Genomic DNA, 19,010 nt, shown 5'->3' with positions numbered 1-19,010 from the left:
CATTTGTAGTAAATACTGTGAATTTTTCTTTCAGTCATTCATTATATTCAAATCTTTTTTTAATAGTTATTTTCAATTTCACTTTCTAAACCATAAATTAGGTTTTGGGGGTTATCAAGTAAAATAGCCTTAAACAGTGCAATCATCATTCAGTTTTTTTTTTATTATTATTATTTCTCCTCCCACCCCAAAATGCTTCAATTCATATTTGCTTTCAGCTATGTTACTTTTTAAGTAATAGCCATATAAGTTTCTGGTTTGGATTTGATTCTGTCTGTAAACAATAACTGTGTCTGAGTTATAGCTGTATATAAGCTGATGCTAATTTTTACTTACATGATCATTTCTTCTTTATCTGTTAGAAGGGAGTGTAGCTTAGATTTGTGATGTCTTGAATGTAATGCTTAATAAGTAAGGAAATTGTCTTCTGTAGTATTATTAAGAACTTTTCTATCATCAGCAGCATGAGACCTCCAAGTAATATGCCTCAGGCTGAATTTATTGTGAAAACATTAGTTTTTCTTCCCTACACATTTTAGTTAGGTATTTTGCTCAAGAGCCAATAAGAACTTGGCAGTCAGTTGATATGAAAGTTTGTTGATGTGTAGAAGTAGTCCTCCATTAGCAACTGGAAATACTTTCTTTTGCATTGGAGTGACAAATGACAAAGAAACTGGTAATGGTGAGAGACAGCTCCACTTCCTCCTATATTTTATATAATTTGTATTTGATTTTTTACTACCGTATCCTTCTTAACTAGGGTATGATGAATTGGTTTTAACATCGCACTCACACCAAACACACCATCAATTTTCAGCAATGCCAGTTAGATTTTATTTATCCTCTTAAATAAGTAGTTCTTATTCTTTGTTTTTTTCAATACTCTTGGCATTGATGTAAGATCCTTAATGAATTTGTTTTCTTTATTTCTAGTGGTGTTTTGCTTCATTTTGTTTTTATAACCATGAATTTGTGCTAAATTATTCCCTCCTTTCATGCTTATTAGTGCTATTAATGTAAGGCACTCCTCCTTAGACTAGTCAGATCATTCCTAAAATGTGTTATCGGCAGTGGGAGGCCATCCAAACCATGCGGTTCCTTCAGTTCAGATGGTGATGAACTCATGTTCCATATAAGCTAAAATGTCATTTGACTGGCCAGGAATTTGCCTTCTGTTTGCAGCCCCCCATCTCTCTTTGCTCATGCGATTATCCCTGCAGTCTTTCACTAAAGAAAGATAGTTACACAACTAAAGTTGTATAACTATCAAACATCATTAAATATTATCTAACTATTCTCAGGCAAGGATATTTGCAAATCAGTCAAGCACGGATGCGAACACGCTTGTGTTAATGCTGGTGATTCATTTGTTTGTAAGTGTCAGGAGGGCTTCCTGCTAAGAGAAGATGGAAAAACATGCAAAAGTAAGTAGTATATTTGTTAACATACTTTTTATCTGCAGTTCATACATGTGTAGAAATGTATTGACTAGCAAGAACTCTCATCTATTCTCAGATAAAGATCTCTGCAAATCAGTCAACCATGGCTGTGAGCATGTTTGTGTTAATACTGATGATTCATATATCTGTAAATGCCATGATGGATTCCTACTGAGAGAAGATGGGAAAACCTGCAGAAGTAAGTAGCATGAGAACTTAATTTGATGAATTGCACATATAATCAAGGCCTCTGCTGATGTGTTTTGACTACCAATTCTTTTGTTTGCAGACAAAGATGTTTGCAATTCAATCAACCATGGCTGTGAACAAGTTTGTGTTAATACTGATGATTCCTACATCTGCAAGTGTCATGAGAAATTCGTCCTGAGGGAAGATGGGAAAACATGTAGATGTGAGTAGCTGAGGGAAGATGGGAAAACATGTAGATGTGAGTAGCCTGATTTTTATACACACACACACACACACACACACATATATATATATATATAATATGTCTTCATTTGAGATTTGTTAGGTGTTGTTGAGGCTGTGAGTGATTGCACATCTGTACGTTCATCTGCTTTTTTCCAGCTATTTAATATGTTTAATAAAAGACATTATCACTCCCTAAAAAGCCTCACCTAACAAACTTCATCCACTTTATCCTCTCCTCTCAGATAAAGATGTTTGCAACTCAGTTGACCATGGCTGTGAACACATTTGTGTGAATACTGATGATTCCTTCATCTGCAAGTGTCATGATGAATTCATCCTGAGGGAAGATGGGAAAACATGTAGATGTGAGTAGCCTGATCTATTTAAAAAAAAAAAAAAAAAAAAGAAGAAGAAGAGAGTATGTTTTCATTTGAGGTTTGTTAAGCATTGTTGAGGCTGTGAGTGCTTGTAAATCTGTACATTCATCTGTTTTTTCCCCAAATATTTAATCTGTTTAATAAAAGATATTATTGTTCCCTAAAAAGCCTCACCTAATGAACTTTATCCACTCTTCTCAGATAAAGATGTTTGCAACTCAGTTGACCATGGCTGTGAACACATTTGTATGAATACTGGTGATTCCTTCATCTGCAAGTGTCATGATGAATTCATCCTGAGGGAAGATGGGAAAACATGTAGATGTGAGTAGCCTGATCTATAAATAAATAAATGATTAATTTTAAAAAGAGTATGTCTTTATTTGAGGTTTATTAAGTGTTGTTGAGGCTGTGAGTGATTGCACATCTGTACATTCATCTGCTTTTTTCCAGCTATTTAATCTGTTTAATAAAAGATATTATCACTCCCTAAAAAGCCTCACCTAACAAACTTCATCCACTCTTCTCAGATAAAGATGTTTGCAACTCAGTTGACCATGGCTGTGAACACATTTGTGTGAATACTGATGATTCCTACATCTGCAAGTGTCATGATGAATTCATCCTGAGGGAAGATGGGAAAACTTGTAGAAGTAAGCTTTTTAATCTCTACTAGATGCTTTGTACCTTCTGATCTCCTAATAAAACACAGTATGCAATAATAGTGTGTTATTTGCATCTTTAACATAGAATTAATTTCATGGAAGTCAGATTTTTCATGGAAGATTATTGCTATGATTTTTACATTTTGTGAAAGTTCTTTGCTTAGTTAACTGTGCTAAATATAATTTTCATTTTTCCCAGGTAAAAATATCTGCAAAACATTCAACCATGGTTGTGAACATGTCTGTATTCCAGCTGGTGATTCATTTATTTGCCACTGCCATGAGGGGTTTATATTGAGGGAAGACAGTAAAACATGCAGAAGTGAGTACCTTGAACTTTTATGAGAAATATATGTTTTTAGTCACAAAAGAGATAACAGACTCAAAGTTTGTCTATGTCAATTTTGCATTTGAGAAGCAGTCTAATAAGGAAAATTCTCTTTAACCATTCTCAGATAAAGACCTGTGTAAATCCATTGACCATGGCTGTGAACACATATGCGTTAGTAATAACAGTTCATACAGCTGTCAGTGCCATGAAGGCTTTGTCCTGAGACAAGACGGAAAAACATGTCGTAGTAAGTAACTTAGGATGTCTATCAGTCACTCTGCTCTGACAGTAATACACAAAAGAACAGATATTCTGCTTCTTTGTCATACACTCTTCAAATATCCTATCTGTAATCTTTGAATTTATAATTTTTTAAAATAGAATACTCCATAAATACTTCAATTATTCCTAGGTAAAGATGTCTGCAAATCAGTTGCCCATGGCTGTGAACATATTTGTGTTAATAATGATGATTCATACATTTGCAAATGCCAGGAGGGCTTTGTACTAAAAGAGGATCAGAAAACCTGCAAAAGTAAGTACATTTTATTTTTTAAATATTTGTTTCTTTGATTTTTTTAAAATTACTTGACCTTGGAATACCTTACTTCAAAACTGATATAATATTGGAAATCACAAAGCATATGTAAATGTGATGGAAAATGTCTTGAACCATTTAATTTGAAGCTTTGTAAGCAAAAACTAGTAAATTGAAACAGTTGTTTTGCTATATTATCAGGTAAAATAAGAATTCTTGGCCAACATCGGGAAAAAAAGCTAGAGTTAAATCTTATTACCAAGAAATAGAGACTTTAATCAGATTCATAGAATCATAGAATCATAGAATCAGTAAGGCTGGAAGGGACCTCTGGAGATCATCTAGTCCAACCTCCCTGCTCAGCAGGGTCACCTACAGTATGTTAGACAGGGTTGCATCCAGGCAGGCCTTGAAGATCTCCAGAGAAGGAGACTCCACAGCCTCCCTGGGCAACCTGGTCCAGTGCTCCGTCACTCTCACAGGGAAGAAATTCCCCCTCACGCTCAGGTGGAACTTCCTGTGCTTCAGTTTCTGCCTGTTGCCTCTTGTCCTGTCACACAGAACAACTGAAAAGAGTTTGTCCCTGTCCCCTTGACACCCTCCCTTCAGGTTTATACACATTGATCAGATCCCCCCTCAGTCTTCTCTTCCCCAGGCTAAAGAGGCCCAGCTCTCGAATCCTATACTATAGAGCTTCTATATTTATAAGCTTCATTTTAAGAAATCATTATTTTTATTTTCTTATCTTCTAACATGACATATGAAGATCACTTCCCAATTCATCTCATCACCTATTAATTCTTGGGGAAGAAACTTCCTTTTTTTTATTATTTATTTTTTGCACGTAATTTGGAGGGAGATTTTTATTACCAGAAATATGGTAACATGCTCATGGCTGATCTCAGCCCTAATTAAAAAACCACAGGTTCTGATATTCGTATTCATTGCATTTCCATCACCTCAGTAGGTGTGACACATTTTTTCCTCAGTGTCTGCAGAAAGGAATTCTTGGACAGCAGTTCTAAATGGAGCTATTGTCTAAGAAGAACAGGCAAAGCTTCGTAACTAAACTTCCTTATCTTTACTCTGACTTGGTAACAAAACTCTTTAGTAACTTCTGCAGTAAAAGCAGAAAGAAATGTGGAAGAACGTATGCGGAGTTCTCTTTTGATAGATATCTCTTGATAACTTTGATTCTCAGGACATATCTAACGATCCCGAAACCTCAGTACTTGTACTATCCTCACAACCAGTCAGGATCTATTGGTCTAGTCTACAATCAGTTAGTGATAAGAAAAGTTACAGAGCTTTCCAGTTTCCTACTAAGTGCAGGCCCAGATGTGGACCCAGTACAAAACACAGACTTTTAGAGATCTTACTAACCACAGGCAAAGAAACATTGCTGTTTTCTGTAACAGGAGGCAGAGACATAGAGCATTTGCAGCGTGTTAAGAAGCGATCTGTTTTTAGTTCACCTAAGAAGTGATCTAGATCACTCCAGCGAGTGATCTCACTTGAGACAGAATCATAGTGTATATATATCTAAATAATCTCTGATAGGTGCTTCAGTAACCTGTTTCCTAAACTATCTAATGACAAGGTAAGATTTTTGATGTGCCAAGTAGTCGGTTTTCATGATTTTACTTTACTATGTTTTTTTTCGTAATAGCCAATTATCTTTACAGCTGACGAAGCCATTAGCTAATAGCCTTTTCTATTCACATGAGAAAAACTAATTTATTGCTGTCTTTATAATAATCCCCTTCTACATCTTGGAAGGGCCTTCTCCTGTTTCATATCCATCTTTCTTTTCCATGTGAAAAATCTCTGCTCCTTCAACATTTCTTCATGTGCCATGCTTTCTAAATACCTTATTGATCTTGCTATGAAATTCAGGACTGTCTCCAATACATCTTTAAGGCTGATAGCAAAGGCTGAGCACTGTATTCATCTGAGACCTACAGAATACTGAACACAGCTGCACAGTTATTTATCATCTCTTGTATTCTGTTTACAGCATTCTTACTACACAAACATGAGAGATAAGTAGAGATAGAGCTGAGCATCTCTGCAGTCAGCTCCTTGCACAAAACATGCTGGAGTGTGCCTGCTGCAGGCAATTGCTGTCCGGAGACAGCACCTGGCAGAAACAGCCTTTTTGCAGCTTAGAGGATACTTTCCATTCCCCAGATTCCCTAGCCCCATCATGGATGCATGATGCCTACACATTGCTTTGGATTTTTTTGCATGTTCATTTGCCCAAAGGTATAAGTACATCAAATTTGTCAGTCTCTCCTGGATTCATTCCCAGTTTTAATGGGTAAACCAGCAAATGTTTATTTCAGCAATTCATAAACTTTCTAATTACAAGATTGTAAGACAGTTACGGAAAAAGCAATGTATATAAACAATTCTGATCTAAGTATGACAGTTAGTCACCTTTCTAACATTCACACTCACGTATAATATAGTAGCTGTTTCACTGCCCCCTAAAGGCATAACCTGTAAAGCCAATTGCATTGTATGAATTTTGTCCCCAAACTTGAACCTCATTTTAATCTGTAAGGCGGTCTACCTAACCTCCTCTTTTTTTCTCTCAGCATTCCTCCAAATGCTTGGCTTTTGCCTTACTCTTCCCTGCCACTCTGAACATGATTCTTAGGCCTTCACCCTATGCAGACTCAGTGACTCATTTCTTTATACCACCTTTGCCTACTTTGCTACTTACTTGCTGCAGTACAAATGCACCTACAATGATTCACATCTCCCTCTAAGATGTCGTTCAGTATTGGATATCTACAGAAATGCAAAGATAGCATTTTGGCCTATCCCTGGAAGAAAACTATGGCAACTCTATTTCTATATCCTAGTTCTGTTCTTCAGTTATAAAATTTTTCCTATTTAACAGTTATTCTTAAAACTTGCTGATTTTTGCAGTGTTCTTAAGTACTGTAGTATTCTACAAAGCAATATGTCTCATTAAGTATCTACTGTGGCTATATTTTTGGTATAAGTCATAGTCATTGGCACACTCTTAGCTTTGGATATAGGTGCAATATCTTTAAACATGCTGGCAAGGTTGACTGAGCCAGAAACAAAGTACTCTAGACACCTCTGAGTTCATCCATCTCCCAGGCATCTAGCTCCCATTTTCAGCTTTGTGGAGCTCTTTCATGATATGAACGCTGCAGGTTTCGGCCTCACACTAAATAATTGTGCTGCTTATTTTACAGGATGCTCTGAAGGCCCAGTTGACTTGGTGTTTGTGATTGACGGATCAAAAAGTCTTGGCGAGGACAATTTTGAAATTGTAAAACAATTTGTCTCAGGGATCTTGGATTCACTTGAGATTTCACCTAAAGCTGCTCGAGTGGGTTTGCTTCAGTATTCCACTGAAGTCCGCACAGAGTTTACGTTAAGGCGGTTCAGCTCAGCCAAAGACATGAAGAAAGCCGTATCTCAGATGAAATACATGGGAAAAGGTTCCATGACAGGACTGGCTTTAAAGCAAATGTTTGAGAGGAGCTTCACAGAAACGGAAGGAGCGAGACCATTGTCAGCAAAAGTCCCTCGAGTCTCCATTGTGTTTACCGATGGACGAGCCCAAGATGAAGTCGCTGAGTGGGCTACAAGAGTAAAGCAAAAGGGTAACTGGAGATGTTTTGATTCTTTCTAAAGGCAAATATTGTTAAAAATAAGATGCTATAGTATGTGCTAATCAAGAGAGAGTTTGCTGTAGTACACTGGCTCCTACAGTGACCACTGCAGCAGGCTATCAGATCTTGGGTAGTCACAGAAGCCTTTGCTATGAGGTCTGTCATTCCAAGGTCAGAAAAATACGAGAAATAAGCAGTAGTGCTGTCTGTCTTTCTTTTTCTATATGCCTTGCCAAATGATGGTTCATGTCAAAATGTAATTGAAAACCGGTGATTTTTAATATAAAATATTTCTGGGGCAGAAATCCATCCTCTAGGACAGCTATACCAAAAATCAGAAGCTTTTCATCTCTTCAGCTGAGCTGACTGAAAATTTCCAAAATATTTCAAGGAAATAAAGAAGCCTTTTTCCTTTGCAGAACATTTTCTATTTTATGAGGAACTCTATTTAAAGACCCTGGGTTGATGAGATGAAATATAGGAAAAGCAGCCAGACTTTAGAGAATGGTGCATATTTTTTATCTTTTTTGTTTTGTTGACTTGGCATATCAATACTTGATGCATGATTACTATAGCCCTGGTCAGTACTGATACCACCCTGTAAGGAGAAAATGGAGAATGCATAAGGATGTGAGAAGGAATCGTGTGGCAAAATTGAGTGTAGGAGGCAACAGAGCTAACAAGTTTGCTGTCACAATGAAATATAAACAAAATATTGTTTAAAAAGTTAAAAACAAAACCAAAGATTTGTGGTTTAAGTAGTGAGATCTGGGAGAGCACGTGGAGAATTTATAGGACTGAAGAAGAAGTCAAGCCAACCTTGCTTACTTGCTGAATGAAACCTCAGCTCTGGACTGCTCACAGTGATGTTTGTAATGTGACAAGCCAAATCCATCCCCTGTGTAACTGCAGTGTAGGCAATGTAGTAATGCTGAATATGAAATTGGCCTTGAATGTTTTATCACTGATATCTCCAAGTAAGTGTTCAAAAAGCAATAGACTTCAGCATGACTGGTCCATTCATTAAATTGAATCAGTTTCTGGTGAATGTTTTACTTTCCTAGTTAAAGTGCAATGGCAGGCAGATTCATGATAGAAAGCAATGAGATGTTTCAACAAAAAGCTGAAGACCTGAAATACACATATTTTATAGAACCATCAGGCCCAGGATTCTTCAGTGAGAGGGTTAAAGCTGCAATTCGGTGAGTGTGTAGCTGTTATTATCCAGTGATGATAGAGCTATCAAACTGCCCACCCTCTTTTATCTACAACCATCCAGCTGAAAAGTCAGCTTCTGCTCTTGTGGCTTAAAAAAGAGCTTCAGTCACTATGAAGTTAATTGCTGTATTATGAAACAAATTCTTGTGTATTTTTCTAATATACTGCACTACAAAATCAGTACTAGTTGTGGATATTTCCTAAGCCAAAACTGATGTAAATTGAAATGCTGCATTAGATCATATGTTCATCAGAATAAAAGATTTCCAGTTAGCTGCTGAAAAAAGGGAATACTGAAGATCGTTGTACTTTGTATTTGCTACTTGTTTAAAATCTGCCAGGTGACAGAAGTGTGAACCATTTCCTCCTGTCCCATTATTGGAGTGAAAAGGGCCATGACTTCTCTTTTAGGGAAGACTCCTCTATTAGGGAGGGCATCCCTAACACATCCGCACTGGAGATACTTGTACCAATGTCCCTGTTCAAAGGCTTTTTCTTTCCTAGCCCCACAAGTCAATTCTTTTTCCCTGTTCTCCCTCTCCTCACAGGTTTGGATTCCCTTTGCTGTGTCTCCCAGCTCACTAGTGTCCCTTAAGATGTAGGAATCTAGCTTCAATGTGCTTTGAGGATTTCAGTAAAAAAACACCAAATGTTTCTATTTTTCTCAGAAATTACTGGCTTCTTTCAAGATTCTGTCCCACTTGCTGACACACGTCAGATCTCCCCATCGGCCAGCTTTATCGCACACCCCTATACACACCCATACAAATAACAGGAGCTTTCAGTACAGCTGTGAGACTGACTTAAAATATATGCTTCTCTTGGATGCTTTGCAGTACTCCTGGGTTCATTTACTGTCAGAAGTGGCCAGGCAACTGCCATTTTTTTAACTTGAAAATTATCTGTTAAATTATTACAAAGCAGTGAGTTTCTACACAAGTGCTAAACAACCAGAGCATACTAAGCTGGTTCAAACACAATTTGGGAGATACATAGCACATATACATCTTGCACTCTCTCTCCCTCTGTATATAAAATGACTAATACTCATATTTTCCTTTCATAGAGAACCAAGGTTTTAAACTGCTGATGTAATAATTATATGCAATTTCTTTTGAATCTAGGTATAATTATCTATGCTGTTGGAATTGGAAAAACAATTGAGGAGGAGCTGCTGGAAATTGCCTCTGAGCCATCACATAAACATCTTTTCTACGCTGAGGATTTCACAGCCATGGAGGAGATAAGTGAAAAGCTAAGAGTCCAGATCTGTGAAGGTAGCCGTATTCTATTTTCACTGAGATAGAAGAAGAATGAATGCATATAGATTATTTGTAGGCCTCAAAGGACAGTTAGTTTTATTCAGTGTGACCTCTGTCATAATATAGACCATTTGTCACAGATATTGCAAGACTGTAAGTAACTCAAGGTAATACTTCTGCCCTTTAGTGTGTGAGGAATATATACCCTTAATCTAAACCCAGGAAAAAGGTATATAATAATTTCCTTTTCTTTGTTTTCACAAAGATTGCATTAAAAATACAACTTCTGAGCCCAGGAGAACTGATTACTCTTTCTCTTTGCTATGTTTAGGTCAGCCATGCACTAAACCCCACCCAAAGCAGCATGATCTAGTTCATTGGGAATGTGAAAAATAGTGAAAGTCAGTGATTTATAATGTCTTAATGAGAATAAATTCAGTAGAACAAATCATCAGGAGCTATTGTGCATATTTACAGAACACCCAAATTAATTGATGGAATATGTTTTCAAAAATGCAAGTAGTTCAAAATACAAAAACTGTGCATAAGCTCCAAGTTCTGTGCCACAGATGCAGAGCCTATATTCCAGAAAGCACTCTTCCTCACTTCAACATGTACAGCCTCCCTCTAAACATCCCCTCCTGAAGTTTTGCAAAGGGAAGGGGAATGTGAGCTGAAATGAACCCTGTTCAAGTAGAGAGAAGACTCCCTCCCATTCACATTCTCCCAGGACTCATTATTATTAATTGGTACTTGAAGCAAAATTCAGAAATGTTACCAAATAATGGTGGGCATTAGAATTGTAGAGAATGGTTTAATTTTCACCTTTTTTTTAAGAAATTTTGATTTCATTAAATTCATATATATATATATATATATATAAAGCAGTGTATTTCTCCCTCAGATAGATGTCTAGGAAGAACGTGGGGAAAAAAAAAAAAAAAGAATCTGAGAATGTTTCAGAGATCGCATATCCCTTCTTTTTCCCTTAGTCCTAAGAATCTTCTAGCTCTTTGTGAAATACAAAATACTATGATAATATGAAACCAAGTCTGTTCATTAACCTTCTTACTAGGCAGATAATCTGCTGATGACAGCATGTCATCCAAAAAGCTAGGGAGATTCCAAAGCCAAAATTATCTGGCAATTGGTATAGTAATTCTCATTCATTAGCAAACTCCAGAGCTCAGTGGTGGTAATACATCCTTCACATCCTTCAGGTACCCACAGGGGTTTTTAGCTGCCATTTCACATTTTTTTTTTTTTTTAATATATTACCTGCCACATGAAAAACAAGTAAATTCTGCCCCTTTGTGGCAGTTTCTAAACTGCACTTCTAGTCTTCTAGTAACTGGGCAGAGTTGGTGCCTCACAGCTTCCCTCCTCCTTCCTCCTGTCTCACCAGTAGGCAATGCCTCACACCTGTGAATTCAGGGCTGGCCCAGCCTTTTTTTCTTTCCCCCCTGCTCTGGACATCCCAGGACTACCTGTTGCTCATCAACTCACTCCACCAGCTGTTTTGCCTCCAAACCTGTAACACAAGTTGAAAGTTCAATTTTTCCTCTCTAGGAAATCTATATCCTAGATTTTCCTAGAACAAATCTATAGCCTAGATTTGTTCCCCTTCTGTGCAACACCACTAATTTCATTTTGACTTCAATCTTTGTCCTCAGCTGAGGACTTCTGAGGCTCCAGTCTAGGAGGGCAGTGAGCGAACCTCTGACCCTCATGCAGCCAGCACATGATCTCCACTGACTAAGCCTCTCATCCCCTGTCCCAGCTGTGAATGATTGCATGTTTCCAAGTAAAGGAGCCCCCCTAAATCTGTTTTGCTCTTTGCTTTTACTTTGCAAGAAAGCATCAGCTTGGTAGAATAGTTGTTTACTATTAATTATTCTTAATGAATTGTAGTAAAAAGAAAGGGGAAGGGGCTCTTTTGCATCTTAAGAGGAATTCAGTCAGGAGGTTTCCATCCATTGCCTTGGTCCACGTTCATTCCTAGTCTGAATGGAAGCATTAAAAACGCTACAGCAATGATTGCCTCTTCTCCCCTGTTCTGAGCGTGTACATTATGGGAGCCTTTAATCAAGTGGTAACACATTGTTTTTATCACAAGATCCAGCCCTAGTCAGACGACAGTACTCGTTTAACAGCCTGCTGGTTAACATTCTCTTCACCTTCCAAACTGTAGATCTGTATCACTGCTGCATATAAACAGCCACTGCTTTTGAAGAAAGTCTTTCATTTTCTCATAGGCTATTTCTAACATAAAACTTAGGGTTTGATGCAAAACAGAAAACTGAAAGCAGCCACTCAACTTTAGCATGCTTCCCCAGCAAATTTGAGTATTCATGTTCACTGCACTGTATTCAGCCAAGAACTTTATTAGTGTTAACAGCCTTTGTCCATACTTACCTTTTCCTCACAGTTGTGATAAAAGTTACAAAATCAGAGAGATTCTGAAGCCTGAAGAGGAGTGTTCTGAAATGCCCAATTCTCATCCCAAACCTGAGATCTTCTGCTCCAGCTCTACTAACCTATCAGTCTTGTTTCCTATCCCTTACATCTGAATCCTAATCTTCTTGTCTATGCAAGTGCAGCTTCAGAGCTCAGGCTTTCCATCTTAGCCCTCCGCCTTTTCTAGACAGTTTCCCCATTAGCTGTTAGCTCTTAAGCCACTTCTAGATCAACTTGTCCTGAGTCAAATGCTTCCTATAGGTTCTTCTTACCTGTCTCTCCCCTCCTACACTTAGGATTTCTCTATCTTGTTTCCTAGTTCCTCATTCTTAACAGACTCTTCACCCACTCAGCTTTTTCCTTACCATATGATCTCAATCCTCACTTCTTTGCCCTGGACACTTTCTCCAGGATCTCAGCATTCCTCCCACCAGCTGGCTCCCATTTTGGACATACCTAAGTATCTTAGTTCTTCCCACTGAACTCTGGTTTCCTTAGTGCTCTCACTTTCAGTGGAAGAAACACATAGATTATGAGGGAGTCCTAGATGCTCCATCAGTTCACCCAGCACTACTGATCAAGGTGTGCAGCTATTAAATTTAATGTTCTCCAACTCATCTGTGCCACAGCTAATTGAAGGTGAAGTGCTCATTTTGTAGGGAGAAAAAAAAAATAAACAAAAGCTGCCTCTATGTTGGCCTCTTGAGGCAGAAAGAGGAAAATGTGCAGAATATTCATTCAGGTGATTATACCTACAAATAAAACAGGTTTCCAGTTGTCTCTAGACATCCATTAACTAAAAACCAAACTTACATGGATTTTAAAATAAGTTCCTACTCCACAAATTCATGTAATTCATGATTCATGAATTAGAAACTTGTGTTTTTCCTTGTAATTCCTGTGCATTACACTCATTCCTTCTGTACAGTTTTTCTTCTCATTCAGTTCACCCCATAGAAATGTTAGATGACAATAAAACATGTAAGAAATTTTCACTTCAAGGACACAAAGGTTCCTGTAATTTAAAATTTCTTCATTGCTATTAATCTGCTGCTAAAGCATTTCTAGTTTTGGAAGAGTTCTTATGATAACCTCAGCTGAAGGTGAGTTCTTGAGTTACCATGGATGCTGGACCTCTTCCAAACTGCACAGGTATGAGGCATTCCCCATGTATTATGAAAGAGGCACCAACAGAAAAAGTTACTGGTAAGAACCATCTCTGTTTCTAGGAAATTAAAATATTTTCATTGCTCCTTTTATGATTTCATTTCCTTTGACAATTTCTTTCTGCCAGCTTTGCAAGATTCAGCTCACCAGCAGGAGTCATCATTTGGGACACATCATAAGACTGGTCCAGAGTCTTCAGGTTAGCTCTCCCCCAGATCCTTGCTATGTTGCCTCCTCATGCCATCTTCTGCAGAAAAATCCTAGCAATTCACCTATGGGAGAATTGTTCCCCCAACATGCTACCCAAAAAAACCTCTACTTTCTATTGCAAGTCGATTGTGCTTTGTACAGAACAACTTCTGAGATTCACTATAATAAACGCATGGCTACATGCTCTGTTTTTTTACACCATCCAAACGAATTACCTCAAGGGGAAACGTGTATTGCAACACTGTGCTTCAAAGCATGTTCAGCTTTCAATCACTTCTGTTTCATCAACTCTGAAGTGGTAAAGCTTACAGAAACTTTCACAACTCCCTTTCAGTTCTGCAACCCACAACTTAAATTGCACATACAATAAAGACAACCTAACAGCTTGGTCCCTTCACATCTTTCACATCACTAGTCCTCTCCATGAATGATCCTCACTGCAACCAGTGAGATTACTCACTCATTAAGGAGACTCAATGCATGTGAGTGCAAAAATATTGTATAATTTTAAGTGAAGTAGGTTTGATCTTTAGATCTTTTGGGGGTTTCCTGCAGGACCAGATTCAGCCACAGTAGCCATCATAGATGTCCTTGCCTGTCCCAATTTTGCAGTACACCATAAGTATCTTTTTGAAGACAGTCACATTTACTCAACAAGAACAACAGGTAATCAGGTTATCTTTGTTCAGATAATCCAGTCTTTTAATATATAGGCTAAAAAGTGTCATGTACTATTTTCTAGCATTTGTATGTTTCCCATAGCATTCCTTTGGATGTTGACCTGTTTTGAGAACAGGAAGCTGTATTAAACCCTCTCTGCATTTAGACAACCTTGTCATTCCCTCCCTCCCCCACCTTTTTGGATTTACTCAGTATTTTAAGTGTATGCTTGACTGTTTCTGTTTTTCAGCAAAAGCTTCAAAAGATAAAGACCAATGCAAATGTGAAAACTTTGTGACATTCCAGAACTATGCAACCACTGAAGTAAGAAAACTCACCCAGCGATATATCCTTTCAGAGTAACTGTGTCTTAAAACACACAAGAGAGACGCAGGCTAACAGGAATGATTAATATAAGCCATCAAGCCTAAACCAACTCCATGGGCTCAGACCACTCTCTTTTAATGAAAAGCTGAACTACTTAGTGTCATGTTGAAAATCCAAGAAGCAAGGCTCTTAAGACCTGAAATCCACCTCTCCTTCAGAAAAGGGACCAAAATACTAGTAATGATCTTGAGTAATCCATAACAGTAAACACCTTCAGGGACAGCAAAGGATCAACTGGTAAAACTTAAGTCTAATAATGCTTTGCTTTGGTGGTTTTACCTCTTCAGATAGCATCCAAATAGCACTTACTGTCTACAGGAAACCATTACATCACTACCGGAGATAGTTCTCTCCTGGACTGCCAGGCAAAGCACCAGATGCTATGAGTCATTTAAAGTAATATTCCAAATGAAGACTGTCAGTGTTATTCAGGGGACACGGGGTCTGATTGACTTTACACAAACAAATACGCAGAGCAAAAAAAGGTTAAGTGCAGATCTCTGGCTTTTTTGGAAGAGGGGGATGCACATCACTGTGGCCTTTTAAGAGAGGTAGTGCAGGAATACCTGTAATATCCACCAGCTGTGTCACAAGAAAACAGCAATAAATTGGCAATACAGCTTTCTGCAGTATTTTGCATTAGGCAATATTTATGCAGCAAATTCCTGTGTATTTTCTTCATGAAAGCTGCTTCTGCCTAATCGAATTCACTAGTAAGAAGACATTTTCTATATGTATATTCTAAGAAGAATCCTATCTTTTATATAAGTCTTGGCAAAAATTGTGTGCAAGACCAATGATGATTTTTCTGCACAGAAGAGTGTAGTGATTTAAATAACTCATAATTAAGTGCTTCCTACACAAAAACAGTTTCAGAAAGAGGCACCTGTGGAGGTAACTCCGTCAAAGTCAGGCTAGCAGAGCCCCTGTTGTTCTGCCTACAACACATTTACTAGCACATTAGAACGCCATGTAGATGTTTCTCCCTAGAGTACAAGCAAGAGGTTATACTTCTACAAGCATACGTAGGTAAATCCCTCCTTATTACAAGTTCTAGGTAATATGGAAGGTATTTAATGAATATGTCTCAATGGGAGAAGCACTTGGGCTATTCATCTGAGAAGAGCAGCAAGTGAAACGATTTTCATCAACTCAGAAAAGATGGACTTACTGAACATATGGGAAAAGAGGTATAACAACCACGTGGCTGGAATCTTTTAAAAGAGCCAGGAAAACAACGAAGCACTGGCAAAGGAAGGGGAAAGAAAGCAGCAAGCACAGAAAGTTTCCAATTCCCAAAATGCAGCTTCACTGTAAGGTCAGTGCCTTACATATATGCTAAGCCAGAACTAGCTAAGTCGCCCACCTAAGAACTTTACTACTATTATGTGTGTGTGATGTCCTCTTTTTCATTAATGTAATACCTTATAATGTTCAAATCAAGACTTTAAATTCCACTAGAGAAAGGAGTGACCAGAGGGTACAGCAAATCGGTCCTTCAAAAGTAGGCCTCACTGCCAGAGATCTTTTGTTGCTAGGTCTCCTCTTCCCCCAGATTCCTCTGTCTCCAGCATACAGCATTCCTGTGGCTCTGGAGGTAAATGGTACAGGTACATTTGATGTGCTTACGTCCTTACAGCAGACGTAAGCACATCAAATTGATAAGACTGCTATCAGACAAGTGATGCTTGCTGTACCTCATATCACTGTAGCTTTTCTTTCAGAACCAGTCCTAGCATCCCCTGGGGCTTGTTTCTTGCTTTATTCTACATCTCACTACCCCAAAAACCACTGTTTTCGAGGATCCAAATATTCTTTGTAAAACCAAAAACACCCAACTGCACCACCATAGGCCAGGAAGATAAAAAGATTGGCAGCTTTTCTTCTGCAGTCATGGAGCTATACAAGCGTTTATGATCTACTCTGAGCTTACAAATAGTTCTGAAGGTGATTGGGACAGCTTCTACATAGAATTAACTAAGATAAACATTTAGCTTTTCTTTAAAATTAAGAAAAACTGCCAGTTTTCAAAACCACAAGCCTTTTTAAAAAGCAGCAGCCCAAAATGCCTCGAGAGGCATTCCTGGCTTTACACAGCTTTCTCAACTCAGCTGAATAAAGTCAAGCAAGAAAATGAAAAAGTATTAAACTATTGGAAATCAGAGAGGGAGGGCTACGAAAGAAAAATAACCCCAATTTATGGGCCACAAACTCATAGCTAAGAGTAATTTCTCCGGCAAAACTCTCCCATATCATGCAGCAATTCAGACAGTGATAAAGAAATGCAACAGGCTGGAATACTACAATGGACATGGTTCTGAAAAATCAATCTTTCTAAAAAGCTAAATACTGTAGCATGAAGAGTATAGAACAAGTAGCATCTTAAGAGTCTCGTCCTCTCAAATTCTGAGTGTGTGGGGGGAAGTTATTAACAGGCATCTGGCAGACTGTTTTTCTACTAATACTTTCAATAGTTCTTTCCTTAATTTTTGTCTACTGGAAGAAATGACGAAGAGAATGGAAGACTTGGAAAACAGACTAAGATACCGATGAAAATTTTGAGTTTATACTACATTGTATATTTATACAAAGTTTTAAGAGCTATTTTGTTAGATCAGCTCGAAGTAAACTAACAAATTATTGTGTCTGAAGTTGAAAAGAATATTTTGGACCTTCACGTTTATATACAACATGTACTGTCTTGCATTGATTGCAGATGAAGTGTTGAAAAGTTTTTATATGTATAAACAATTTAGTAACTAGCAAAAATTTTAATTAAGTAGAACTAAACAGCTGAAATAAGCTATGCAAAATAATAAAAAATGCTGTTATTTTTTGAAGTGAAACCTCCATGTTTTGAAGCATTTTTAGGGTATGAATTCTATGTATTGGCTTATTTTTTCTGGGCTTCCCTCCATTTGCTCCCCTATTTCTAGCACTGTATCTGTGTGGATACATACACACACATATATAACAAGTGTGGCAGCATTCACAGCAATTAGGTTTCATATATATCATTTCCATCAAGTGTAGATTGGTGAAATCAGTTGTAAGAGAAAACACAAGTTCATATATTTGTGTTTGAACTCTGATGAATGTAAACAAGTGAAATGGAAAGCCTGCTGGATTATCGTGGTATTACAATCTGAAGTTCCATGTACCTTTTCCTCTTGCCGCATCCAGTCCAGGTTGCTTCTCCCTACTCTTCCAGGCCTTAGTCAGCTTTGGTAACCCTTGAACTCTGCTGAACACAAGTAGTGTTTTACTTATGAAGCCATTCTGTTGACAATGCAGCCTGCTGCACACTTGTTTGTCAAAAACAGACTCAGTTGAAAACAGCAAATTACTTCCAGCCATTCAGGCAGGCTGAAGTGCCTTTTACATTTTTCTCCTTTCGCCTAGAAGTGACTGCACTTTTGTGCTAGCTTTAATTTCAGACCAACCGCAGTAACTAAACTATTTCCTGAACTGATGCAAATCTGGGCTTTAATAGGTAGGGATATCAGCAATTCCTTCTTTGCTTTGATACGTTAACCTTTTGTCTATCTCTAATTAGTAGCTCACAGCTGCACCTGTTCTATAATGGAAACAGGGATAGTTGCAGCAGAGGCTAGGTAAGTGATCTCAGAGAAGATAATGAGTGTGCATAGATACATAACAGCTGGCTTTCAAAGGCACCCTGTGCTTTAACATACTTTGGCAAGATAATGTAAGTTTGGTGAAGATACTGATACACACAGGTTTTGTTTCATGTTCCTTTTATCACACGTCAGCAAAGCACTGACATCACATTTAATAATCAGAAATATCCTGCAACCAAAATTGGCCAGACAAAACTGGCCTAAATTCAGAAGATACCAACACCTTCACCAACAGCAACCAGAGAACTTCGAGTTACTTGTCTCTAACATGCTACCTTCAGAAACTAAAAAAGGGATTCAGACTACCTTTGAGCAGTTAACTTCATATCGTATTGATAGTGTACATCATGCCTAGCAGCTATACTATTTGCCATTTCTATTAATACTTTGTGACTGACTTCATAAAATGGTTTCAATTGGTTTTAGTACAAGCAAACCCTACAATCCCCCCAACATCATAAATTTGCTCTTGTAACTCATGCTAAGTGTGAATTCATATTTTAATAGACCAGTTTAAAAACTTATTTTGAGTTAGCACTCCAAAATCAAAGTCTGAGCTCTGTCCTG

At 37.9% G+C, this 19,010-nt stretch overlaps 1 protein-coding gene across 2 annotated transcripts in view; it reads left to right on the top strand.

Annotated features, from left to right (window-relative positions):
• The window catches only part of MATN2 (matrilin 2), a 74,237-nt gene extending 56,609 nt beyond the window's left edge, over positions 1 to 17,628 (top strand). Inside the window, exons 15-29 of one of the 2 annotated variants that reach the window (XM_062570485.1) lie at positions 1,302 to 1,424; positions 1,516 to 1,638; positions 1,729 to 1,851; positions 2,117 to 2,239; positions 2,453 to 2,575; positions 2,782 to 2,904; positions 3,116 to 3,238; positions 3,372 to 3,494; positions 3,660 to 3,782; positions 7,019 to 7,432; positions 9,784 to 9,936; positions 13,673 to 13,744; positions 14,311 to 14,421; positions 14,666 to 14,761; positions 17,300 to 17,628. In XM_062570485.1, the coding sequence (XP_062426469.1) occupies positions 1,302 to 1,424; positions 1,516 to 1,638; positions 1,729 to 1,851; positions 2,117 to 2,239; positions 2,453 to 2,575; positions 2,782 to 2,904; positions 3,116 to 3,238; positions 3,372 to 3,494; positions 3,660 to 3,782; positions 7,019 to 7,432; positions 9,784 to 9,936; positions 13,673 to 13,744; positions 14,311 to 14,421; positions 14,666 to 14,761; positions 17,300 to 17,355 (2,009 nt within the window). In that variant the 3' untranslated portion in view covers positions 17,356 to 17,628. The remainder of the gene's footprint in view (positions 1 to 1,301; positions 1,425 to 1,515; positions 1,639 to 1,728; positions 1,852 to 2,116; positions 2,240 to 2,452; positions 2,576 to 2,781; positions 2,905 to 3,115; positions 3,239 to 3,371; positions 3,495 to 3,659; positions 3,783 to 7,018; positions 7,433 to 9,783; positions 9,937 to 13,672; positions 13,745 to 14,310; positions 14,422 to 14,665; positions 14,762 to 17,299) is intronic. The other variant, XM_062570486.1, reaches the window with a different exon arrangement.
• The last annotated feature ends 1,382 nt before the right edge of the window (positions 17,629 to 19,010 follow it).

Source organism: Rhea pennata, chromosome 2 (assembly GCF_028389875.1).
Source record: "Rhea pennata isolate bPtePen1 chromosome 2, bPtePen1.pri, whole genome shotgun sequence".
NCBI classification, from domain to species: domain Eukaryota; kingdom Metazoa; phylum Chordata; class Aves; order Rheiformes; family Rheidae; genus Rhea; species Rhea pennata.
The sequence above is the reverse complement of the archived record's forward strand: the minus strand, read 5'-3'. Positions and strand labels throughout refer to the sequence as shown.